At 44.9% G+C, this 23,801-nt stretch overlaps 8 protein-coding genes across 14 annotated transcripts; 4 read left to right on the forward strand and 4 right to left on the reverse strand.

Annotated features, from left to right (window-relative positions):
- Positions 1 to 1,040: 1,040 nt before the first annotated feature.
- LOC27208003 (odorant receptor 47a) lies at positions 1,041 to 2,424 on the forward strand. The gene is made up of 4 exons (XM_016183628.3): positions 1,041 to 1,356; positions 1,412 to 1,601; positions 1,662 to 2,277; positions 2,350 to 2,424. The coding sequence occupies exons 1-4, from the start codon at positions 1,056 to 1,058 to the stop codon at positions 2,398 to 2,400; spliced, it is 1,158 nt and encodes a 385-aa protein (XP_016027000.1). The 5' UTR covers positions 1,041 to 1,055; the 3' UTR covers positions 2,401 to 2,424.
- LOC27206986 (cuticle protein CP14.6) lies at positions 2,425 to 4,024 on the reverse strand. Its single transcript, XM_016182751.2, has 4 exons — positions 3,938 to 4,024; positions 3,335 to 3,513; positions 3,031 to 3,106; positions 2,425 to 2,945 (listed from the first exon to the last, which is right to left on the reverse strand). The coding sequence occupies exons 2-4, from the start codon at positions 3,508 to 3,510 to the stop codon at positions 2,790 to 2,792; spliced, it is 408 nt and encodes a 135-aa protein (XP_016027001.1). The 5' UTR covers positions 3,511 to 3,513; positions 3,938 to 4,024; the 3' UTR covers positions 2,425 to 2,789.
- Positions 4,025 to 5,744: 1,720 nt separating this feature from the next.
- LOC6733956 lies at positions 5,745 to 6,581 on the forward strand. Its single transcript, XM_002080964.3, has one exon. It carries the CDS (start codon positions 5,840 to 5,842, stop codon positions 6,482 to 6,484), a length of 645 nt encoding a protein of 214 aa, XP_002081000.1. The 5' UTR covers positions 5,745 to 5,839; the 3' UTR covers positions 6,485 to 6,581.
- Positions 6,582 to 7,022: 441 nt separating this feature from the next.
- LOC6733957 (mitochondrial sodium/calcium exchanger protein) lies at positions 7,023 to 9,653 on the forward strand. Of its 3 annotated transcripts, none has more exons than XM_044922530.1 (7): positions 7,023 to 7,390; positions 7,449 to 7,852; positions 7,903 to 8,256; positions 8,312 to 8,430; positions 8,645 to 8,879; positions 8,933 to 9,000; positions 9,070 to 9,653. In XM_044922530.1, exons 1-7 carry the CDS (start codon positions 7,158 to 7,160, stop codon positions 9,136 to 9,138), a joined length of 1,482 nt encoding a protein of 493 aa, XP_044778465.1. In that variant the 5' UTR covers positions 7,023 to 7,157; the 3' UTR covers positions 9,139 to 9,653. The 3 variants fall into 3 exon arrangements, with proteins under 3 accessions (XP_044778465.1, XP_002081001.1, XP_016027002.1); XM_002080965.4 differs by having other exon boundaries at positions 7,024 to 7,390; positions 9,060 to 9,650; XM_016167830.3 differs by having other exon boundaries at positions 7,024 to 7,390; positions 9,046 to 9,168.
- Positions 9,654 to 9,811: 158 nt separating this feature from the next.
- LOC6733958 (endocuticle structural glycoprotein ABD-5) lies at positions 9,812 to 10,536 on the reverse strand. Its single transcript, XM_002080966.3, has 2 exons — positions 10,430 to 10,536; positions 9,812 to 10,311 (listed from the first exon to the last, which is right to left on the reverse strand). Exons 1-2 carry the CDS (start codon positions 10,439 to 10,441, stop codon positions 9,928 to 9,930), a joined length of 396 nt encoding a protein of 131 aa, XP_002081002.3. The 5' UTR covers positions 10,442 to 10,536; the 3' UTR covers positions 9,812 to 9,927.
- Positions 10,537 to 11,775: 1,239 nt separating this feature from the next.
- LOC6733959 (larval cuticle protein 65Ag1) lies at positions 11,776 to 12,462 on the reverse strand. The gene is made up of 2 exons (XM_002080967.4): positions 12,384 to 12,462; positions 11,776 to 12,277 (listed from the first exon to the last, which is right to left on the reverse strand). Exons 1-2 carry the CDS (start codon positions 12,393 to 12,395, stop codon positions 11,936 to 11,938), a joined length of 354 nt encoding a protein of 117 aa, XP_002081003.1. The 5' UTR covers positions 12,396 to 12,462; the 3' UTR covers positions 11,776 to 11,935.
- Positions 12,463 to 15,804: 3,342 nt separating this feature from the next.
- On the forward strand, positions 15,805 to 17,566 carry LOC6733960 (mediator of RNA polymerase II transcription subunit 15). The gene is made up of 2 exons (XM_002080968.4): positions 15,805 to 16,463; positions 16,822 to 17,566. The coding sequence occupies exons 1-2, from the start codon at positions 16,014 to 16,016 to the stop codon at positions 17,476 to 17,478; spliced, it is 1,107 nt and encodes a 368-aa protein (XP_002081004.1). The 5' UTR covers positions 15,805 to 16,013; the 3' UTR covers positions 17,479 to 17,566.
- Positions 17,567 to 17,618: 52 nt separating this feature from the next.
- LOC6733961 (glycine-rich cell wall structural protein) lies at positions 17,619 to 23,169 on the reverse strand. Of its 5 annotated transcripts, XM_002080969.4 has the most exons (17): positions 23,036 to 23,169; positions 20,220 to 20,955; positions 20,030 to 20,155; positions 19,913 to 19,951; positions 19,792 to 19,824; positions 19,671 to 19,736; positions 19,475 to 19,579; positions 19,380 to 19,412; positions 19,268 to 19,324; positions 19,071 to 19,211; positions 18,957 to 19,013; positions 18,868 to 18,900; positions 18,751 to 18,807; positions 18,660 to 18,692; positions 18,502 to 18,567; positions 18,375 to 18,419; positions 17,619 to 18,010 (listed from the first exon to the last, which is right to left on the reverse strand). In XM_002080969.4, the coding sequence occupies exons 1-17, from the start codon at positions 23,048 to 23,050 to the stop codon at positions 17,799 to 17,801; spliced, it is 1,854 nt and encodes a 617-aa protein (XP_002081005.1). In that variant the 5' UTR covers positions 23,051 to 23,169; the 3' UTR covers positions 17,619 to 17,798. The 5 variants fall into 5 exon arrangements, with proteins under 5 accessions (XP_002081005.1, XP_016027003.1, XP_039147750.1 ...); XM_016182306.3 differs by lacking the exon at positions 18,868 to 18,900; XM_039291816.2 differs by lacking the exons at positions 17,619 to 18,010; positions 18,375 to 18,419; positions 18,502 to 18,567 and having other exon boundaries at positions 18,613 to 18,692; positions 20,229 to 20,955.
- Between the last annotated feature and the right edge of the window lie 632 nt (positions 23,170 to 23,801).

A 23,801-nucleotide genomic window follows, 5' to 3' on the forward strand; every position in this document is an offset into this window, starting at 1 on the left:
CATCGCGAAAACTTCGAAAAACATGAGAAAACGCAATAGTCTAGTTCCACGACTATCAGATACCTGTTATGCAGCTAATGGTTGTGTATCGATAGACACAATAGTCCTGTGCGGTTTGTGGGCGTTGGAAAGGCGTGTTAGATTGGATTTGGCAAGAAAAATAATGAAATGTAAAAAATTAACACAACAGACAGGCGGACATGCTTACATACTTTAAAACGAATCTAGTATTCCTTTTTACTATCCGAGTAACGGGTATAAAATTGTATTTACCGTACAGAAGCTTCGAATGTGAGACTTTTCCAAGGGTTGCAGTCGAGTAAAAACTGTCATCAGATGCACTCAAGTTTGAACTAGCAATCTATCGAATCGAACGGAAATCAAGATGCACCCTTTCCACATCAGTTTCCTTTGTCCGTCATATGGGAACTGCAACCATAACTTTATCGAATTCGAGGACTATACCGATGAGAGAGCTAGCGAATCTTTAAATTTCTTTGAATTTGGAGGCAAGTGTTGTAGAAGTCGGACATCGCTGACCACGCCTCTGGACATAGCAATCACTTGTCGAGACATGTGACCCTCGGATGTCAAGGCGTGAATGAAGAACATTAAAATTTAACCTGTGTTCTCATTTGCTATGCCTGAAGAGGTGTCAAAAGGAGGTATTATTTAGGCGTGATATTATACCCTCTAAAGGAGTATCCCCACCAGGTTAAAACCTTTGAGGTCGTAAATGGAAAGTACTAAACAGCAAATTCAACTTCAAACACAAGAATAATTGTATATGTGGACACTTTTAAATGGTGATACTACTGCAAGTAATCAGCTTGATTTTATAATTTGATTATCAAGCAGCAATCACAAGATAATAAAAAATGGATTATAAATTACATACTTCATATGTAATAAGCATTCGTTGTGAAAGAAGGAAGGGTATTAAGGAGCTGTACTTTCGCATCTGCATTTCAATCATTCCTAGTCAATGGAAAGGTTTAAAACCCCTGGTCTGAACACACTTGACTTAGTGTGAGGCCGAATTAACCCTTATCGACATGGACAGTTTCCTGCAAGTACAGAAGAGCACCATTGCTCTGCTGGGTTTTGATCTCTTTAGTGAAAATCGAGAAATGTGGAAGCGCCCCTATAGAGCAATGAACGTGTTTGGCATAGCTGCCATTTTTCCCTTTATCCTGGCAGCCGTGCTCCATAATTGGATGAACGTAATGCTGCTGGCCGATGCCATGGTGGCCCTACTAATAACCATCCTGGGCCTATTCAAGTTCAGCATGATACTGTACTTACGTCGCGATTTTAAGAGACTGATTGACAAATTTCGTTTGTTGATGTCGAATGGTAAGCGGTAACCTATTTGGCCCAGAATGTGTTACATTTATTTCTAATTTTATAGAGGCGGAACAGGGCGAGGAATACGCCGAGATCCTAAACGCAGCAAATAAACAGGATCAACGAATGTGCACTCTGTTCAGGACCTGTTTCCTCCTCGCCTGGGCCTTGAACAGTGTTCTGCCCTTCGTGAGAATGGGTCTCAGCTATTGGTTAGCAGGTCATGCAGAGCCCGAGTTGCCCTTTCCCTGTCTGTATGTACAAATGATATATATAATATATGATGATTTGATTATCAGGGTTTGTTCCTTAAGCTTTCCCTGGAATATACACATCATTCGCAATTATGTATTGAGCTTTATCTGGAGCGCTTTCGCCTCGACAGGTGTGGTTTTACCAGCTGTCAGCTTGGATACCATATTCTGTTCCTTCACCAGCAACCTCTGCGCCTTCTTCAAAATCGCCCAGTACAAGGTGGTTAGATTTAAGGGTGGATCCCTCAAGGAATCACAGGCCACATTGAACAAGGTCTTTGCCCTGTACCAGACCAGCTTGGATATGTGCAACGATCTGAATCAGTGCTACCAGCCGATCATCTGCGCCCAGTTCTTCATTTCATCTCTGCAACTCTGCATGCTGGGATACCTATTCTCCATTACTTTTGCCCAGACAGAGGGCGTCTACTATGCCTCATTCATAGCCACCATCATCATACAGGCCTATATCTACTGCTACTGCGGGGAGAACCTGAAGACGGAGAGCGCCAGTTTCGAGTGGGCCATCTACGACAGTCCCTGGCATGAGAGCTTGGGTGCTGGTGGAGCCTCCACCTCGATTTGCCGATCCTTGCTGATCAGCATGATGCGTGCTCATCGGGGATTCCGCATCACGGGATACTTTTTCGAGGCAAACATGGAGGCCTTCTCATCGGTGCGTAAATGTACATACATGTATTTACGGAACAAGCTAGATGTACATTCTTTTCTTACTTTTGGTTTTCAGATCGTCCGTACAGCGATGTCCTACATCACAATGCTGAGGTCATTCTCCTAAATGGTTTAACCACAAGGCTTCGGATTGATTTTTGTGCAATTTTTGTTTTATTGCTGAGCATGCGTTGCCGTACGACATTTAACAATCGATCTTACGTAATTTACAAATGATAATCTCACATGTTGTTCGTTAAGCACTAAGTAGAATGTAGAATGTGAATTGGCTGTAGAAATGCACAGATGAAGCACGAAGGGAGTGAAGTTTGTAAGGGACTGGATATAAAATGGAAATGATTCTGGGTGGGTTAAAGGATCTCCAACGAGCAGCTGCTCTCTCTCCTATCTGTTTCTGGTTCACTTTCGGTCAGTTCGGCACTGACCCTCAACGAAATGATTGCCAACTTGAGCATAACGATGAAGAATTAAAACACGATTCTACAGCGGAGCGGATTACTTGAAGAATCTTCCGGGAGCGGCGGCGGCGCGAACTGGTGGCGGTGTGGGTATGTGGGCTCCTTCGGCGCGGTATCCGTTCTCATCAGCAATGTAGGTGATGGTGTAGACCACGCCATCGGGTCCGGTGTACGAGTAGGAGCCCTGCATCACCTGTAGTGCAGTGAAATAAAGAGTTTCAGCACCACCGTAAAGTAGGCTACAATATGCTAAATGCAGCACTGAAAAGCGCACTAACCTGAGCCTCGATCTGACTGCCCGGATTCTTCAAATAGCCAGCCTCATCTGCTCGGATTCCGTTGCTTGTCTCGTAGCTACAAGTTTTAAAAATGTATAATAATCCTCATTAGAATGTGGAGCAATTATATTACATTTACTGAAGAATGTTTTTCAAATATGAAGATAGTAAAGAAATGTAGAGAGAGAGAGAAGATCATAATTGAAATTACTTAACATCAGATCAAGATAGTAAGATCACACGATTTGCTTTTATCCATTCAAAATCCTGGAAAGGATCCGAAAATCCCATAGACCCCACTTACTTGTACTGATAGGAGCCATCGGGATTCAGGTCGAAGTTCTGCTTGAGAATCACCGCGTTCGCGTCGAAGGAGTTGCCGCGGGGTGGGGGAAGTCCGCGTTGTGGCTGCGCCTGAATGAAACTGAGGCAGCAGAGGGCCAAGACGAGGGCTGCGGCGGTGGCGTGGGTGAGCGTCATGACCTTTAGTGGACAAAAGAGAAGATGCGGGAACCGCGCGGTGGTACGGTGGTTAAATAGAGTCATAAGTAAGTACTGCAGATGAGGTGCGGTGTTTGGTGTTTGGCGCTCGATTGAGATGCCGCCGGCGTTGTCTTTGAATGTCAAACTCGTTGCTTGGCAATTAGTATGTGATATACTCCGATTGGCTTTTGCGATTTGAAAGTTCTGCGAAATTATGATGATTATGATGGTGGAGGTCGTGGGAAAAATATCCAAACGTGGCTTGAAATCCAGGAGATGGCTTTGATCTTATGAAATTAACTTTGGGTATCCTTTATGCAGGATCAACTCCACTTCGCAAGTTGTAGCTTTTGTCTTTGATCTATGTATCTGTGTGTGATCCTGTGTTCAAGGAGTCACCACCGCAACTAGAACTCAAACTCACTTCGAATTCGCGACTTGATAGCGGGTACTGCGCTGGGAGGCTCGTCAAAAGTGCTTTGACTTGGCTGCAGTTGCCACAAACGTTTTTATACCGAAACCGCATTCACTGCAGCTCACAGCAGAGCAGCGGCAGAAGCAGCATCCGCAGCCAGATGCAGTGCAGCAGCCCAGATTTGCAGATTTGGCGGCTGGAAGGGCAGGAGGAGGCGACGACGAGCGGGGGCCGAGCGGTATTCGAAACAAACAGTGTTTGTCTGCCTGACAGCAACAGAATCGGAAGAGCTGCCGTCGCTGCCAGTGCACCACGTAGCGTATGCGCAACGAGTTTCAAATGCAAATGGGCGTTGCGCATACGCCGCGTATGCAGCTTACAGCTTACAGCTCACAGTTCTCCGCGGTGTAATTTATGTGAATTAGCAATGCGAACTTCATTTGATTAGTGCCCCCGCTGGATGCTCGACTGGATGCAATAATTCGTTAAGTCAAATATTAATTAAAAGATTACAGATGTTGCAATTGGTTTCGATTTGATGAATTGGCCATTTGGCCACATGCCTGCCAATGAATCTCTGCCGACTGACATTTGAATGGGCCGCGGGATGGGGCGTAGCCAGCTTGTCCATTTCAATGCATCGTTAAAGAGCATTATTTGTCTTTGTTTACCCTATGTAGACCGGTTGAGCCTGCCCTTTTAGGCCAATTTCGCTGACCAGGTCGAGCAGGCACCACTCCCAGCTGCACCAGTAACTCGCTCCCATTTGGCACATTTTCGCCGGCCGGCTAAGGCCTAAACCAAGGAGTTTTCGGCTTAAACTTTAAACTTTTCCAGCGTGTAGGAAATGTCAGTTGCAATTCATAAAAATTACAGCAATAGCTGCTGCCAAAATCCAGCCAGCTCGGCGTTGGAAGATGATCACGAACATGATGAACATCGCCCGAGATTTTCGGCCAACTCCCGCAACCCGTTGGCTTTTCCCTTTCGTTCGTTTTCCATGTTACTTGGCCAATTTCGCGGTTGCCCGCGTTTTGCTTTGGCCTTCGGGCGGCTTTTCAAATTGCTGTTTTTCGCCGAGAGGAAGAGTCGTTTGCCGCTGGCTTAGTGCATTTTTCACATTTGACATACAATTTGGCTTACTCACTTACCACTAGCCGATGCTTTTTGCACACACTCACACGGTGGCCCAGTAGTTTCCCGTGTGATGACTGATGACTGATGGATCGCGTGCGATTCGAATCCGAAACCGATATATGGACTCGTTATAAGCGCACCTCAAATGTATCTTAATTTATGCCCCTTTGTCTGCTGGAGCGTGTGTAGCACTATGCTAATAGGCTATGCAGTTTCCTAAACATTGGCAATCAATCAGCTTGCCTAGATATTTCGGGCACTTTAAGTGATGGATTGACTGGCAGCGAGTGAGAAACAAGTTTATGACGTCTTTCGGACACGAAGATCAGCCTGTCTTGGCGGGATTTTTTGGCGATTGCTGGAATCTTCGTATAACCGGCCCAAATCGATCTCATTACAGTCATCATGGTCTTCATCATTTGACCTCTGTTTTTTTTCTGTTGACTTACGTTTAAGCCAAGTCGCTGAATCACAAATATGCAAATGTTGCCGCTAAGATGTGAGTGTTTTATTAAGTCACATTCTGCGCGCTTCCATAGAATTTCTTTTGTGTTTTTTCCGTTTTTTCTTTCGCTTTTGTTTTGGGTATATTTCTGTATTTTTTTGGTTATGGCGTAATGGGACTGAAAGATGCTAATTCGCGGCTGCTGCGCACATTAAACGCCGGTATATAAAGTGGATGGAAGATGTGGTAAGCCAAGTCGTCCGTCGGTTCCCGCCTAGAAAGCACCAAAACTCTCCCACCACTCTCACCCCACAAAAATATCCAACGAAATGTTCAAGATCGCCATCTGCTTATTGGCCCTGGCCAGCGGATCTCTGGCAGCCAGCATTGGCCAGGTTGACAGCACCACCGAGAAGCGCGAGATTGTGCCCCTCCTGAAGTTTGAGACGAACAAGAACCCCGATGGCTCCTTCCACTTCAGCTACGAGGGCGGTGACCAGTCCATTCGGCAGGAGCAGGGCGTGATCGAGAACGCTGGTACCGAGGACGAGGCCTTGGAGGTCTCCGGCATGTACAGCTACATCGACGCCGATGGCAACACCGTGGAGGTGCACTACACCGCCGGAAAGAACGGATTCGTGCCCATTGGCACCATCATTCCCAAGGAGATCACCGAGTTGGCCAAGTCGGCTGCCCTTCTGCCCAAGGCTTCCGAGGATGAGCAGAAGTACCGCAAGGCACGCTCCCAGGAACTGGACAACAAGGAGGTTGCTGTAGAGAAGGAAGCCACTCCTGTCGAGAAGGAGGAGCCTGTGGTTGCCAAGGAATCGGTTAAGGTGGAGAAATCCGAGCCTCTGCCTGCCGAGTCCCAGGTGGTGCCCGTCCAGGTGGTCCTCGATGCCGCGCCCCAAGCCGAGGTCAAGACCGCCATCGAGGCCGAGACCGAGAAGAAGGTTGAGACCAAGACTGCCTAAGCTCTCCTAGAATCTAGACTACTCAAGTATTGTTTAATTTAAAACCAAGTGCGATCTAATTTAACTGGCTAGCAATAAAACGATTCCTTATCTGAAATCCGCATCATTCTTGATTCAAATGGAGCGACAGCAGCTGCATGTGAAATGCGGATTCCGTGTTGCATATAAATACTTATCATAAATTTCGCTATGGTTAGTGCTAATTTAAGCAGAAATCTGGCCGCAGAAATATTATCTCACCGACTGCAAACTGTTGGTATGACGCTCATGGCTTATAACTTTATTGGTGAATATACAAAGATTAACGATTTTTATAATCAAGCGCGAACGGCTTGGTGAGCACAAAGCAAATGGAAATATTTTGTTGATTAGTAATGGGACAAAACAAAATACTTTCGGTGGAATTTGTAAACAACTCAATACTCAAAAGTTATTCGCAAAAAATTGTTATAGATCTCATAAAGCTGATCTTTAGTAAACATTTAAAGTATCTTTTTTGACATTATTTGGTTACTATTTATTAAGGTTTCAAAAGGAATCGTTCAGTAATTCCAACATTATTTGGTGAATTATTTTTCTTATTATTATCTTATTTTAAAATCATTAAGAAAGCCTAGGGATTTTGATCAGTTCACAAGAATAAATAGTCGGCAGACTTATAACCAAACTAAAAATGCGTTCCGAAACCTCTTGCTCCATGGTGCACGATCTGCTGGAGTCCCAGAAATGCAAATTTGTGCAAACGACACCGGATTGTCTAATCAATATGAATTTGTTCAACTACCTGGGATGGCATTATTGCAAGGTTGACGTCCGAAATAGTTTCAATTCCTTCTGGAGTGTCTTGGGCATGTTTCTGATAGCCATTTATGTCTTCTGGATGATGCAGATAACCATAAAAAACTAGTGAGTTTAATAGTGATATCAAAACGTACTGCAAATATGCTTGAACATACTACTCCAGCTTTTGTCCAACTTTGATGGTGATCGCAGACTTATTGCGAATGAACGAGAGCACGGCTGGAGTTACCGTGCTGGCCATTGCAAACGGATCACCGGACTTCTTCACGGCGATTGCCTCGAGAGTGCAGAGCTCCAAGCACTCCTTCCTCTCGTGCATGGCGCAGGCCATGTTCCTGCACATCTTTGTGGCCGGACTGGTGATCCTGACCAAGCCCTTCAATATGCAGGCAAACACTTACCTGAGGGACTTCGGCTTCCTGTTCCTCAATACGGTCTACATGGACTACATCCACAAGCGACCCAAGGGAATCAGCTGGGTAGCTGCGCTGCCTAGTGCCTTCATATTCGTTGGCTATGTGGTGGTGGCCATCGTTGATCAGCATTTGCTGATTGCCCGCATTCAGAGTGAGTCCATTGATTTATCAGTTAGCAGAACATAATTTACTCTTTATCAGAAATGGAGCAAAGACAACTGAATGTTGCTGAGGCGTTGCAGCTGGAGGAACTGAAGCCGCAGAAGGAGATGCCAATGAAGCGCCCCGAAATCCAACGACCCTCCATTGGACACGGAAGTCGAAATAAGCGAATATTCCGCCAATTTTGGAACACCGTTGCCGAATTCGACAAGGATCGCTTTCATCGTGGAACCATCCTGGTGAAGCTGTATCTGATAGTGAAGCAACCCATCGACATGTTGTTAAGAATACTCATCCCGAAGGTCGACATGGGAGCGCCCCAGTACGGATGGTCCAAGCTGCTCTTTAACATCCAGGTGGTTCTTGTTCCCACCTACATAGCCTACATAATACGTGAGGTTTCCTTTGCAAATTGCAGGACTCTTTTAACTCACGATCTGTATTTCAGTTCGGGGATATAGCCTAGCGGGCTTTGCCGTCTATATGATTGCTCTCATTGTCATGATTCCTGTGGCTACCTTAATTTTTTTTCTCACGCGCACTGACACCCAGCCCATATTTTTTAGGGTAAGTTTTTGGTATTTCTAGCGCATATCTCAGGCACGTTCTCTTATGTCTAACCGGTTTTTCTTATGACAAAGAATATATAAATAAATATGTGCTAAAACTAGGCTACTTTGCCCATTTAATCTCAAATAATATTCCCAATATTGCGAAAAATAAATAAAATTGTCGCATTCCGATAAGATATTAAGTTAACCAACTGGAGTTTAACTTACAGTATACATCTGGCGTGGGTTTCATGGCCGCCGTCTTCCTGATCTTCTGTTTGACCACCGAGGTGAATGCCATGTTCTTTACGATGGCGACCATACTGAAAGTGAGCCAGGAATTCTCACTGGCCACGGCCATTTGCTGGGCACTAAGTAGCAACGACTTGGTGGCCAATCTCTCGCTGGCCCATCAGGGATGGCCTCGGATGGCAATGACGGCCACTTTCTCAGCACCAGTATTTGGTAAGTAATCATAAGATAATATCGAAGGCTATATAGGATTTTCATTCCCCAAGGATCCTTTGTTTTTTTGGCCCTGCCATTGGTGGTGAACTCGTTTGTAAAAGCGCCCGGTAACATATTCGTAAGTAGTAGTACAGTAAATGTTGCTATATAAAGTTTTGTTCAGTGATCTGCCAACAGCCAACGGAAGGTGGATTTGGTGAGACGGTGTGCATATTCTTGGAGGTCGGAATGGGCTTCTCCATGCTTTCCGTACTAACCACAAACTTTAAGCTGCGACGAGCTTGTGGCTTTCTGCTCGTTTCCTACTACATCTTCTTCGTGGGAGTTCTAATTCTGCTGGAGAAGGGCGTGATCCATGCATACGGAGTGTAAACAGGAAGGCAGCCTATACTGGGAGTCTGAAACCTATAACATATGCAAATTGCTAGATGATTTATGCCTCATTATATAACCAATTCCATTCTTATGTTTCCCTGTTCGTTAGATCTTCATTTCGTCTTTGATTCGAGCTAATGGACGATGTTTTAGCGTGTAATGAATGATGTATTGAAACAGGTGTCTCTCTCGTTTGATGGCCCCAGGGCTCACTGTACCGCAAAGTGACCAAACGTGTGCTTAATCATCCGACGTCCCAGACTTTGATACTGTGGCAAGTTTGGGTATGTTTTCAAGGTCTCTTAAGCCGGGTATATGTATGTATTCCTTGTGCACTGGGAAAAATAACTGACTCTAAAGTGGTTGTTTTAAGAAACGTAAAAAGTAAAATGTGATACCTTCAAAAAGGTAAAATAAAAAAATTGTATTTAAGATGAAATTATTTATTTCTAAGTGCGATACTTTACTTTGCTCCCATTTTTCTCTGTGCACCTTCCCATGCTAAGTAAACTAAAATGTGCGATGTGTGCAAATTGGAAGAATACACAGATAGATTAAAACAACTCTTTCGCAGTCGCGTTGACTTTTATTTTAGTTTGCCCAGTGACAATACTCTGGACTTGTCGTTTATCTTATTAACTTCTAAGAGATCTTATTCAGGAAACACTTTCTAAGGCTTTTCCGCCTTCTCCGCCTTCACCACCTTTGGCAGATCCTTGGCTGCTTCGGCAACGGCCGTGATTTCCGGATTGATAATGCTGCCGTAAGGAACAAATCCGTTCTTTCCCGCCGTATAGAACACCTCCACCTCCTGGCCGTCTTCGTTTATGTACTTGTAGGATCCCTTTACCTCCAGAGCCTCCTCGTCGGTGCCCTTGTCCACCACAACAGCTTCCTCGTTGCGAGATATTCCATCTGCTCCCTCGTAGGCGCTGATGTAGCCATCCTCGGTCTTGACGATCTCAGACTTCAGGATAGCCACGGGCTCACGTTCGGGCTCCACGGGAAGAGCGTGACAACAGGCCACCGCGACCGCCAGGACGAAAAGAGGATGCTGCAGGAGATCAGATTAGAAGCACATATTACAGCACATCCTGTCTTCGAGTTTGCATGTCCTTATATATTTCACATTCCACTTTAGCTTATAATATGTATCCATAGAGTCCACTTACGATCTTGCACATTTTGATTGCGTTTTTTTTTTGGGAGCGTAGAAAGCGAGAGTTAAAGCGCGTGTGATCACAAAGTGGATCGGCCAGTTGGCTTTTATAGCCACACACTCCTCCATCAGTATTTCGACCACATCTAGCTCTTTCGGCTCTTTCGCTTAAACATGCTAAACATGTTTGCATCCCGTTTTATGTGGACTTTACGTCCAAAAAGCTCCAATAATTTCATATCGTCGCGCTTCAAATGTCAAGGTCTCGGATGGGTCAGTTTTCGAGACTGAGTTTCAAAAATATATGTCACATTATGCTGGCGGCATCTGAGTCACATTGGGATCGGGGCGATGACGCCGGCGATTGATGACACCGATTATCATTCGGCGGCCACATTAACGGCCTCTGCAACTGCATAACTTACACGGCTTCACCCACTCGCCAGGTGTCGCGATTAATCAGTCGCACCTCGCACTTTACACCACAATCTACTCCACACCAATCCCAGAAATGTGTAAAATGTCAGCTTTGATGCAATTTATACTAGGGGTGTAGCCCCTAGCCCAGGGCGTATATCTATCTATCTATCTATCTTTCTGTCTATATACCCATATCTATAAATATCGAGCGAACATCTTCTGCTGACAAATGCCTCGATTCAGAATCGCAATGGGGTGCATCAGCAATTTCATTTACATGGCGGCGCCATTAATTCAATCATCGCTAGTTCCGGGGCTAACGATACTAACGATCGTGTTTTTTTTTTTCGTTATGTACTTCATGGGGTGATAAATACTAATTCATTTCTTGCACCCAACGACATTTGCCTGGGATCTGGCAAAAGGGCAATCGGCGCTGCTGCCACAATTTATAACTTTGATGGCTTAACTAATTCCAAAAATCGATCGCAAATTAAATATCCTAGCGATGAGCAAGCGATTTCAAATTCAGCTGCTGGACGCGGCACACAAAGAAAAATAAATTCAATAAAATAATACAAAATGCGAAACTAGTTTTTGTAAGTATCTACCTTTTTTTAGATATCAAAAAGGGTATCTTAAATGATAAACATGTAATCTGAGCTTCTTGAACTTAAGAGCAGAGCTACATAAATGTTGTAACAATTTGCATGTATATTGAAAATAATAGATTTAAAATGCAAAATATATTCTATTAGTTTGATTTTGATTTTTTAAAATATTGCACATCATAATACATTTTCATGCATTCCACTTGTTTCAAAAAGTTGCATACAAACATCTTAAAAACTTTACAAAATCCAATTTTTAAATTCATTTTTATTTATACCCGTTATTCGATCAGGAGATTCTTGCTTGCCATTTCTGATGCTTAAAGATTACTTTTATTATTATAATAATACTAGTTTGCATATATTTTTTGCCGTGTGCCGCTCCTTGAGTCCAAAAGCCGGGCATTCGCCCCTGTAACTTCGATTGGCTTTGGTAATTGTGTGGCTGGCTAACATTTTTAAGAATGTGTGCCCATCAAAGCTAATGGCTATATGCGAATTGGTTTATAGGCTTCCCCATTGGATATGTACCGAACGTGGGGCAGAAAGCCATTCTTGTCCGCCGTATAGCGCACCTCCACCTCCTGGCCCCAGTCGTTGATATAGCGATAAATACCGGACACCTCGAGATCGTCGTCAGATGTCTTCGAATCGGTGCTCACTATGCCCAGTTCCTCGCGGTAGGTGCCATCTGCGGACTCGAACGAAAATAGGTAGGAACCCGAGCTAAGTTGTTCGGCCACCGATTTGAGGATTGGCACCGGCTCGTTAATGGAAGTACACTCAGCGGGGCAACTCCACAGCAGTTGGCAGCCAGTCAAGATCAATAGCTGGAAGTTCCCAAAATGAAAAAGAAAAAAATTAAAGAAAAAACATGAAGAAAAATGATGCGGAGTCACTTAACGCCAGGGTATTCATGAGCCATCCGCTACTTACCAATGCGAACATGATTTATGCTAATACTAAGCGCGTAGGAAAGATTCTGCGCTTTTTATAGCAATCCGTTAGACGATAGTCCAGATACATAGATACATTTCTCCACCCAATCAGCAGACAAAAGTTATGCAATGCCAGATGCTTTTTAATTGAGGTCAGTAGAAAGTAGCGGGCCGTTGTGTCTCAGATTTCTGGGGTTTGTTGAACCGCAGATTTGCAATTCAAATGGCCATTAAGAAGTGTGGAGAGCAGGTAAACTGTCATGTTTACAATGCAGATAGCATCATTGGCACATGGGAATCGCGTGGGCTCTGCTCGAAAGGTGCAGCAGCTAATAAAATTTGTCACAATTGTCGGCACTGCGGCAATTTGTGGCAAGCGAAAGGCGCAGAAATGGTAACGAACGACTGCTCCACCTGACTTGACTTCTACTACATGCAAATTCCAGCCAGCCAAACTTTGATACAGTGGGTGGGCACCTCTGGGCCTTTGAGAAGCGGCTAACATTTATGGCAAACGGCATGCTGGCAACGGCAAGACAAAAAGAATTCAATAATAATTTCCAGCAATTTCGCAACTGGGCTGCGGCAGCAGCAGCACCACATTGCGGCAGAAGTTGCATTTTGGCATTTGCCTTGGCCCGCCCAGTTCCAATTTCCAGTTCCACTTGCCAAAACGGCCAGGCTCTCGGGCAACGTGTTAATAAATTGATTCTTGGTGGCTCCCCAGTCGGTGAGTTGGTTTAAATCCCGCGGAATCAGGTATAACTGCCAGCATGCACATGGAGAAATAATTGGGGAAATAAAAAGTCTAAAAAGGATAACATTACGATTTAGTTACATACTAAACTAAAATATTTTGATAGTTCTTATTGATTATGTTCTTAGTTTTCTAAATTAAATACAAGCACATTTTACATATGCATATTTCTTTTTACAGTGAGGTGTGCTTCGTCACTACGTGCCATTCACTGTTATGTGATTGTCTGTTTTATGTAAAAACCGAATAATTCAATTTTTCTACACATGCATGTGACTTTTTAAATGATTTCAGAAAATATTTCAGAAATATAAATATCAGTCTATTTTTATAAGAATTTAAGGGTCGAAAGGATCCTGCTCTATTTTTTTCGAGTGTGTCTTTGCAAGGCGGCATTTGACGCGCCTGCCACAGAAGTGGAAACTCATTAATGAAGCAGCCGCAATGCCGACGAGGTCATAATTCAGAGCTGCGACACTCTAACCTTTAGCCAAGATCTGCCAGCCGGAACCCGAAGATCCGCAGTCGCAATTTTGTTGCAGTCGCACTACGCACTGCCACAAAGTGAATCAATTAGCGCCGCTGGCGGCCATAATTTCTAACTAATGCAATTCGCAATTGCAAAATGTCAGGCGCACTCAACAAAGTAAGAAACATCTAAACCATCTCGATGCGGTGCAACTTTCTGGCTGCCATCTATTAATAACCGTCGCCTTTGCTGTCCGACTTTCAGTTGGATTTGGATTTGGGGCTAAGGCCTATGGCTCATAGACATGGCACAGTCGGAGTCGGAGTCGTGGGAGGAGTGTCCGACCTGTCTTTAATGCGGTTTGCTCATCGGGCAACAACCACATTGTGTTGTCTGGTACTATGCGCTTGTTGTGTCTCGCATTTCTGCATAAATTTTGACGGGCCATTTTTATGGAGCTCCCCGCATCGCCTCGTTTTCCCGCATTTTGAAGCTTTGTTTTATGGCTATTTATACCCCAAGTTGGCGAATTATTCAAATGGCAAATCAATCAGGCAGCGGTTGGCCAATATGGGCCAAAACACATTTATAATTAACAACAGACACCTTAATTTTGGACTGCTTATTGGGTCAAAACATTTTTAAAACGTAAACAAACGTTATTTTTAGACGCATGCAAGCGTACTTTTACATTTAAGGAAGCTTACCTTGATTTAAAAACAAGACATTTGTGTTAACCAAACTGGCAAAAAATCAAATTACGTAAAAAATTCCCACGGTCGCTGATTTGACTTCGCATATATTGTATGTATTGCATGTATTGTAAATTGTAAAATTGTAAGATTGTAAAATCGATGGTTTATGTATTATACATTACCAAAATAAAATCTTTAAAATCACAATCAATTAAAAAGTTGAAATGAACAATTGCCATTTTAATTAATAGTAACAAAAAGAAGATGGCAAGCAGCAAAAAGTAGTTTACCGAACTGTTTAAGACTCGTCTTTATATCTAAACAATTTAGGTCCTAAGTAAAAAATCAATTAGTTTTTAAATTACCCTGTTTGGCTTGTGCTAAAATTTCCCAGCGCAGCGTATTAAAATGTCGTGAGGGGCGAAAGTGGAACTTATTTGGACTTCAAATATTTATGTAGCATACTTTGCGGCTCCGTTTTTTATGTTTCTTAGGTAAAAATATCTTTTCTGCTTTTAGGCAGATATAAAATTCCTAGGCACCTAAAGGTTAATTGGCACTATTCGCATATCTTTTCATAAAAATCACAAAATCTCCCATTTTTTGTGCGGGCTTATTTAAGCTTTCATTTAAATATAAGAATACGCTTTCAATTTAGTGGTGACCCATAACCCAACGCGGGAAGTGACCTTTGTTTCGGAATGAAAAACCTCCACAGAATTAGCATATGCAATTATGGATGGAGCTGAACATGGAACAAGACATGTTCGACTTTTAATGGCAGCTCATACTGATGACAAACGAAAATGTATCTGTCAGATACTTGGCAGTTATAAATGAGTGATGGCGACCACATCACACCTAGACATGAGCAAACCCCGTCCCATAGAGATTGATGATTAACCCCACTGGAGCGTGGAACAATGGAACACCTCGGGCCCGAAAAGCTCTCAAGCTATCCTGGGGATAAGCAGTATCGCGTTTGATTAGTATGCCATTTGACAAATGATGTTTGTAGGCCAAGTTGAGGTCCGACTTCCACCTTGACCAAGGGAAAATGAAGAGGCTATCCACCATAGACCACTACCCACTGTCAGCACATAACTCAAGCAAACACCTTCGAGGCAGATGCGAAGACAAGTGCTGGAGCAAAAAGACCCAGAATTTGCATATGGGGCTGGCTCATAAACAAGTGCGCGGAAGACGGCCGGTGGGCCACCATGAAGATATCAATCAGCCCAGGCCAAAGCCGATGCCAAACGAAATTCGTTTGTCCTTCTGTCAATGGCCGATAAAAAACCAATAAAGCTGCCAGCCCAGCGGCTTGTTAACACGCAGATAAATTACACTGGCCGCCCGCGAGATTACCATCGAGATGCAGTCAGAAGCCGATAGCCAGGGCACAGGAAGCGGCCGATTGTTCTGACCATAACTGATCTGAGCTTTAGGGCCTGACGAACCGCCGTGCCCGACGATCGAGAACCGCATAAATACGGCCGCCGGTGGGAGCCGCAATTGCAGTCGTGGCACGGCTTTCGATCAGTGACTTCCAGTGGCAGCAACGGATTTGCTTCGGTACGCGATTGAATCATCAGCATCAGCAGTGTTTCCCAGCTCCATAAGTGAATCGTCGGGTTTATCGAGCGTGTAATTTGTGCTCCGTTCGCGAGATTTATGATCCACGGCACCTGCCCACTGACAGCCTAAATGTCTGTACCCCGCACCCCTCGATTCCGGCACCTCCGCTGGGTGGCCTGTCTACTGGCCAGCATCTGCATCTCCGTCAGCCAGGCTCAGTTGCCAGGAACCAGCTTCCAGGGACAGCGTCCGCAGGTGCCTCCACTGCAGCCTCTGCAACAGCAGGCCAATCCCTTCCAGCGACGCCAGCCGAATCCCGTACAGGGTCAAGGACTGTTTCCCGGTCAGCGGAATCCACTGAACCCACTGGCACCTCCTCTAACTGGAGCTGCTCTACAGAATCCCTATACCCGCTACAACCAGTACCAGCAGCAAAACTACGTGCCCATCACTGCCTACCAAAACGAACTCAATCTGGATGGAAGCTTCTCCTACGGATACTCGTCGGCCGATGGAACCACTGCCCAGGCACAGGGATACGTGAAGAACTTGGGATATGGTGAGGGTGTGGAGGCACAGGTGGGTTTACTATTCAGATTGACCAACAACCTTTATAAGGATGTTCTTCTAAATGATCCCCTAGCATAAATTGACGGAAAATGGTCTCCTTCTATTAAGATTTATTTGTTGATATTTATTTTACCGTTTTTTTTAAGTAAATTATTATGTTATTTTTTTTAGTAGAAAAAGTTTTTGAAGCTTAAAATATCCATGCAAATACTCAAGTAAATTATTTTCAAACAACCTAACCAACATAAAATTCAAATTGGGACATAAATGCGTTGCAATCTTTTCGGCGTTAAGCTAACTACAACTACAAAAAGCTTTTCATGCTTTTGGGTGTTATTTCTTAAAAACTTTATTTACCATTAAACAGGTGATTCAGGGATCCTACTCGTACACCTCGCCGGAAGGCACACCCATCACAGTGCGCTACATCGCCGATGAGAACGGATTTCGAGCGGAGGGCACTGGGATTCCATCTAGCCCGCAATATTTCGCGGGTGCTCAGCCCTATCAACAGGGCTTGCTCAATCCCAATTTGAATCCATACCAGACGCCCTTCCGCCAGCTGCCACCCCCACTGCCCAACGCACCCTTTCGTCCCCAGCTTCCAGGACAACAGCCGCTGACTCCGCTGCAACAGCAGCAGCAGCAGCAACAACAGCAGCTGCAACAGCAACGTGGTTTCCAGCAGCAGCAGCAACCAAACTCCGGGCAATATCAACCGGATCAGCCGTTCAATCAGTTGCATTCCGGCAACTTACCCGGCCAGTATGCCGGACAATTTGGCCAACAATCGTTTGGCAGCAATCTTACTGCGCAACAGGCACAACAGCAGCAGAATCTCAACCAGCAACAGCAGCAGCAGCAACAGCAGCAACAGCAACAGCAACAGCAGAAGGAGCAGCAAAACGAGCAGCAGCAACAGGCCCTAATCACCCAGCAACTGAGGGGCAGGCCCAACAACCTGGTGGATCCCTATGGCTATAATCAGTACGGCAGACGCTTCAAGAAGTCCCCAAAGAAATAACAACGAATTAATGTCATTTAAACGATTGGTTAGTTTGAAGATGTAGTCGCAACTCAAAGGCATGAAATACATGCATCTGAAAAGTCAAGCAGTTTGTTTTAATTTCCACAGTTTACACGGAGCAAAATGATAAGCAAATATTTTATAATAATCATTTATTTCGATAGTTGCACACACACATTGTCAGAGTGGAAGAGGGAGAGGTAAGCTTATATAAATAAATTAATTGTTTTAGCGAAAGAACATTGAGGGGGCAGCTTGCACAGAAATTACATTTCGATTTGAGAGATTTGATTGGCGTTTCGTTATTTATTCTGGTTTTAGTAGCTATAGCCCGTCTGAGGATTGAACTCCCCGTTTCCACGACCTCCGCCCGGCGCTCCCGGTGCAGGTGGAATGTACTGTGATCCTGTGCCGGGAGCTCCTTTCGATCCTGGTCGGCCTGGCGAGCCGGGTGCTCCGCCACCAGCCGCGGGTGGAACGTACTGGTTGCCGGGCAATCCTGGTCCGCCTGGACGTCCACCGGCACCTCCTAAAAAACAATTGAAATGATCTTTATTAAACTGATATTTAATTTATGCAAATCCTCCTTGATTAGTTGTAAATATTTAAAGCAGTCTTTAAAATTATTATAATCTAGCGACTTCAAAGGGACCGCATTCAAGCCAAAATGTTTTATTCATTAAAGATCGTTAGTAGATCGTGGGTAAAACAATAGACCAAGGCTTTGCCAAACAAGAATTGTCAACATAAAAAAAACTGAAGTGTGTGGGAATATCACTTGTCTAATGTAGCTCTTCGCATAATTTTCTCATGAAGATGAATGAGGCTAATTCAAGTTTTACAGTTGCAATCACAGATTGTAAAACCCGGTTTATAACTATAATGCTTCTTACCTGGTCCACCGGCACCTCCTCCATAACCTGGACCGCCTGGGGATCCTACATTAACAAATGGAAATAGTTAATAGTTACCATCCATATGTTGTGACAAATTGGGATAGTAAAAACCAATGATACTCACCGGGTCCACCGGGTGCTCCTCCAGCTCCACCGCGACCACCGCCGCCGCCAAAGCCGCCACCACCTCCTAAGAAATAAATATTTGTTTTATTATTATAATATTAACTATAAGTCGTAAGCTTTGTAGAATGCACAATGTGATGTGACTAAGTTACTAACCTTGACCTCCGAATCCTCCTCCTCCGGGAGAGCCTGCAAACACGGATGGTATGATTTTAAAGCCACTATGCAAATATTAAAATCTACTCACCAGGAGCTCCTGGGGCACCACCACGACCGGCGCCGCCTCCGTATCCGCCACCACCACCTACAATATAAAGATTTTTTACTTGAGGTCTGTATTTGAAATAATATTGTGCAAACTAACCTTGACCGCCAAATCCTCCTCCACCAGGGGATCCTATTAGTCAAAAATCCCTTATGTTCAATAACAAGCAATTTAACCCATGTACTCACCTGGAGCTCCTGGGGCACCTCCGCGTCCAGCGCCTCCTCCGAATCCGCCACCACCTCCTACAAGATGAATGTGTTATTCGAAGTGAATATGTAGTAAGTATTAAAATCTCTTACCTTGACCGCCGAATCCGCCAGCACCTGGGGATCCTGGAGCTCCTGGCGCACCTGGTGCTCCACCACCACCGCGACCGCCGCCGCCTCCATAGCCGCCGCCAGCACCTCCCTGGCCGCCATATCCGCCTCCGCCTGGTGATCCTGAAAATAAGCAACGTGTTATCTTTTATGTAAAGTGAATGAAATCATGAACTCACCGGGAGCACCTGGAGCTCCGCCGCGTCCGCCGCCACCTCCGAATCCACCGCCACCACCTGGAAAGTGCATTAAGTTTTAACTTGAGCCGCAAATTCAGGCGGGACCACTTACCTTGACCTCCGAAACCTCCAGCGCCAGGTGATCCTTTAGTTGAAGAAAGTGATTAGTTATGAGTATCTATGGAGTAAAACATTTATTTAACTTACCCGGAGCTCCTGGTGCTCCACCACCACCGCGTCCTCCGCCGCCGCCGGCCCCATAACCGCCGCCAGCACCTCCTTGACCACCGAATCCGCCGCCGCCTGGTGATCCTGAAATTTATGAAAAAAATATTAATTCATGAAGTGAATTAAAACGGATTTTCTTTAGAAACCAGTAAGTTCATCTTGAAAAAGGACTTACCAGGACCTCCCGGAGAACCACCGCGACCAGCTCCGCCACCTGCTCCTCCATAGCCTCCACCACCTCCTAAAAAATAAATAATATTTTAGTTCCAAATGTAAGCCATGGGAACATAACTTACCTTGACCTCCGAATCCGCCTCCACCTGGCGCACCTAAAAATGTAAATTAATTGATAAAGTATTAAATCAATTTGATAGGGGTTAAATTTTTAAAAATTGTTTAAAGAAATCAGTCGCTAACCTGGACCTCCTGGTGCTCCTCCACGACCACCGCCGCCTCCTAAAAATAATTAAAGTTATAGTTTAAGGAAGACAAAAAAGAAAAAGGGCCCAAAGATGGTTTGGATTAGTATCTTACCTGATCCATATCCACCGCCACCACCTGCTCCTCCTCCGCCTCCACCGGATCCACCTCCTGCGCCGCCGCCTCCAAATCCAGATCCGCCTCCATATCCCGAACCACCGCCTCCGCCGCCACCTGCTCCTGCAATTAAAAGTGAACAATGAAATGGTAAAAAAATTAATTGCTTAATTGTGTAGATGCTTACCCTGTCCTCCAGGACCTCCACTGTATCCACCACCCGGCAGAATGGAGATGCCCTGGGCAGCCAGAGATTTGGCTATCGCTTCCGGAATGGGCGGTGGAGTGGGCAGGGCATTGCCCGAGGGCACAAAGCCATTCTCATCCGCCGTATACATGATCTCGACAAGTTCGCCCTCGGGATTCGTGTAGGAGTACGAGCCCATCACGGATGGGATTTCATTCTCAGATCCCTTGTTCTTGACGGTGCCCTCCTCCTGGGCCTTGATACCATTTCCGGTCTCGTAGCTAAAGCGGTAGTTGCCATCGCCGTCGTTCTCGTTGACAAATGAGAGGATCGGAATGGGAGGTCCAGAAGCTGGTGGCGCGCCACCTGATGGACTGGGACGTGGAGCAGGTGCTCCGCCGCCTCCGCCGCCGCCAGGAGCAATGGGTCGTCCGTTTGCGAAGCCACCCAGTCCGTTGTTACCACCACCGAAGCCGCCAGCTCCACCACCGCCTGCTCCTCCGGCACCTCCCCCGAAGCCGCCAGCTGGTCCGCCTCCGCCGCCTGCTCCATAACCTCCACCCGCTCCGCCGCCACCGAATCCTCCACCGCCACCACCTCCGCCGAAGCCACCTCCTGGGCCCTGGAGCCCTGCTCCCGGACTGCCGCCCGCACTGGCCGCACTTGCAGGTGGGGGCAGGTATTTGTTATCCAGCTTGGCTGCTTGGGCAACCACCAGCGTCGTGATCACCAGAGCCTGAAAAAGATCGATGCAGGTAGGGATTGCCCGGTAAGTTCACAAATTTATGCAAGCACATGGAAAGTTCATGCGAATCCAGCATCTTCCATCGCGATCCACGCTCTCAATTTGGCCTGAAGCGAATCTTTGGCGTGTTGACTTATTTGATTGCAAAATAAATGCCAGTGAAAAATCGCAGGGGTGGCTAATTGTTTAAAATTTAGCTTCTTTAACTGCGGCTAATTCATCTGAAGACAACATGAAAAAAGGCTGCTAAAAGTTATGAAATACTTATTTAACGACCGCCATAAAAAGTGGTATTCGAATAAACTATTGTTGGTTGAGCACAAGGACGTATTTAAACTTAAAGTAACCGTCTAAAAATTATTATTTTCGATTTATTCGTATTAAAAGATAATTTTAAACGATTTTAAATGTCTTACTAACATAATGTCATTTTTACAACTGTAGTTTTCTCATGTTAGCATTTTGGTAATTATTTGAAATAAATGTGTATTTTAAGTTGAAAAACAACTGTTCGTTCCAAAAATAAACGAAAAGCATTTTCCAAACCTTAAATTACAAGAAGAACCTTGAATTGTTTCTACTGTTAATTAAACCCTGATACACATCTCGGCCAAGTGGGTATCATGACCCCGCTGGGAGCCTCCAAAGGGGTCAAGAGTGTGGCCAAATGTCGGCCATTTCATCAATGAAGCATTTGGCCATTGACAGAACGGCGCAATCCGATCCGCTCACGTTTTCCATTGTTGCAACCGATCGTCGTCGCCCATTAAGGCTGCAAGTGCAGCGGGGACTCTTGACTATAGTATCACCATCGGGCTGGCTCATCATTGTCTCAGCCTGAGGCGAACTCTGATATTTATGGACTTCTTGTTAGACAGAAGACGTCTGAAGATGCAGCAGCGTGTGAACCCAGAGTGCCACAGAGAATTGCTGGCTGGGAAGGTTGGCTAAGCGGAGCGGACCAGCGAGTGTCAAGTTGAAGTTTAAACCGTTTACGGATTCCATTGGGCCATAAACCTAACAGCTCCATCGATTGGCACGATGATGAGCTCACTTGTCGCCGCGGCCGAGCAGTTTAATAACGTAATATTGTGGAAATTCTGACATTTGCCACACTGACTCATCCGGCGACTGGGGCACATGCAACCGAAACAACCAACGCCTGCCCCTTGGGCCGGAATATCTTGAGGAGTCTGTGAGAGCCTCTTGGAGTTCGTGACCACCTAGCAGACATCTTCGACAGCGTTTCGCAACCGCAAATATAATTGCGGTAATTGCAAATGGGCTGCCAATTGGGTCGCCACTGCTTCCATTTCGATGATCTGCTTTGGAGGCGGGGCGGATCGGCCACGACCGATCCATCTTGGGCAACTTTGCGTGCCATCCACCATCTCCGATTGCAAATGGGCTGTTAATTTATGCGTTTCGCGGGGATTACTCGCTCTTTCCAAGACAATCGGATATGCTAAGTGCAAAGGGGAAACCCTTGGCTATTTAGCACTCCAAGATGGGACACTCCAGTGGCCTATTGTTTAGGCATGTTCTTTTTCGCGGAATTTAATGAGTTGAGATTGGACAACACACTGATTCACTCAAAGTTTCCTGAAAAGTTATATTCTCATAAAGAATAAGAAAATTCCTGAGCCAATTTAATCTAGATTTCTGATAAGACAATTCCCAAAACTAACTCAATTGAATAAATACATTGATTTATTTATTAGTAAAATTCGTAACTTTACTTTGTAATAAAATCAATTTAATGAATTTTGAAGCACAAAGATCTTTGCATTCGTATGTATTAAAGTTATAGTAAATAGTTTAGATTTTATAAAAAAAATCAGAAAAGACTAAAAACGGAAAATATGAATATAAATATTATATTTAAATACTGAAATATACTTTTGAATATAGGTCCTTATCTCATGAAGGAATATACTTTTCAGGATAAATAAGTTAAGCCCTTCAATATGTTCTAACCACAATAACAAATGGAGTTTCAAAGGACTCTTTCGAATCATTGGATCACTTGGATGTCTAACCCAAAGTTACTTTTCTCTTTCACTGAACTTACCCACTTAAGAGCCATGACAGCAATCTTTTGATTGTTTAATTCCGGTCGAGGATTAACAAGAAGAATCCTTGGCGCACCCACAATTTATCCACTGTTTTATTTATCCACAAATCTAAGGTAATCCACGTGAGTCCTTTGCCGCACCAGCGATGCAGTGCCTCCGCGTGTCGTGTTGTGGCTCCTCGAATGTCACGGTACTTGTGTGCCGATCGCAGCCCAGGTTCTCCAGCTTTTATACTTGGTTTGGCGCCAAATGCAATCAAATGGAATGGAATGAACGAAAACTGCAGCCGGAGCTTGCCGCTTGCAGCTTGGAGCTCGGAGCTGAGCGAGTGCTGAGATTTTGATACTTTATGGCATTTATTGCAATCGTGTGCAGCTGTGGTGGTGATGGTGGTGGTGCTGGCTGAGGCTCCGTCCCCAGCTGGGCCAGAAAACAATCGCACGAAAAAGGGAGGAGGAGGTGCTGCCCCCGCATCCTCATCCGCGAGCCCATGCATTTTGACTATTGTCTCAACGGCGGCATCTCGTTTACTCAATGTACCTTGTCTTGTTAAACAAACGCTCTCAGCCACATCTCTCCTCGGTTAGTGGGTAAAAATTAGCAAGCAAGCAACTGCTGCTGGTGGTGCTCGTAAATTGGAATCCAATCGAAACGCTCAACGCTCGAGCGCATCATCATCATTCAGCTTCATCTCCATTGAATTGCACGTTTGGGAAACCGTTTTAATGCGCTCGGTGTCAAGAATCGCATGTTGAGAAGTCT

The sequence above is a fragment of the Drosophila simulans genome, chromosome 2R (assembly GCF_016746395.2).
Source record: "Drosophila simulans strain w501 chromosome 2R, Prin_Dsim_3.1, whole genome shotgun sequence".
NCBI classification, from domain to species: Eukaryota; Metazoa; Arthropoda; class Insecta; order Diptera; family Drosophilidae; genus Drosophila; species Drosophila simulans.

Excerpts from the sequence above, each read along its gene's own strand:
- LOC6733961 (XM_002080969.4), bottom strand. Across the intron at positions 19,580-19,670 it reads TGGTTCTCCGGGAGGTCCTG|GATCACCAGGCGGCGGCGGA; the intron begins GTAAGTCCTTTT and ends CATAAATTTCAG. Across the intron at positions 19,212-19,267 it reads CGGAGCTCCAGGTGCTCCCG|GATCACCAGGCGGAGGCGGA; the intron begins GTGAGTTCATGA and ends GCTTATTTTCAG.
- LOC6733957 (XM_002080965.4), top strand. The coding sequence starts at position 7,158 with ATGCGTTCCGAAACCTCTTGCTCCATGGTGCACGATCTGCTGGAGTCC. Across the intron at positions 7,853-7,902 it reads GCTGATTGCCCGCATTCAGA|AAATGGAGCAAAGACAACTG; the intron begins GTGAGTCCATTG and ends ACTCTTTATCAG. Across the intron at positions 8,257-8,311 it reads CTACATAGCCTACATAATAC|TTCGGGGATATAGCCTAGCG; the intron begins GTGAGGTTTCCT and ends TCTGTATTTCAG.
- LOC6733956 (XM_002080964.3), top strand. The coding sequence starts at position 5,840 with ATGTTCAAGATCGCCATCTGCTTATTGGCCCTGGCCAGCGGATCTCTG.
- LOC27206986 (XM_016182751.2), bottom strand. The coding sequence starts at position 3,510 with ATGACGCTCACCCACGCCACCGCCGCAGCCCTCGTCTTGGCCCTCTGC. Across the intron at positions 3,107-3,334 it reads GATGGCTCCTATCAGTACAA|CTACGAGACAAGCAACGGAA; the intron begins GTAAGTGGGGTC and ends TAAAACTTGTAG. Across the intron at positions 2,946-3,030 it reads GCAGTCAGATCGAGGCTCAG|GTGATGCAGGGCTCCTACTC; the intron begins GTTAGTGCGCTT and ends ACTGCACTACAG.
- LOC27208003 (XM_016183628.3), top strand. The coding sequence starts at position 1,056 with ATGGACAGTTTCCTGCAAGTACAGAAGAGCACCATTGCTCTGCTGGGT. Across the intron at positions 1,357-1,411 it reads TCGTTTGTTGATGTCGAATG|AGGCGGAACAGGGCGAGGAA; the intron begins GTAAGCGGTAAC and ends CTAATTTTATAG. Across the intron at positions 2,278-2,349 it reads ACATGGAGGCCTTCTCATCG|ATCGTCCGTACAGCGATGTC; the intron begins GTGCGTAAATGT and ends TTTGGTTTTCAG.
- LOC6733960 (XM_002080968.4), top strand. The coding sequence starts at position 16,014 with ATGTCTGTACCCCGCACCCCTCGATTCCGGCACCTCCGCTGGGTGGCC. Across the intron at positions 16,464-16,821 it reads GTGAGGGTGTGGAGGCACAG|GTGATTCAGGGATCCTACTC; the intron begins GTGGGTTTACTA and ends ACCATTAAACAG.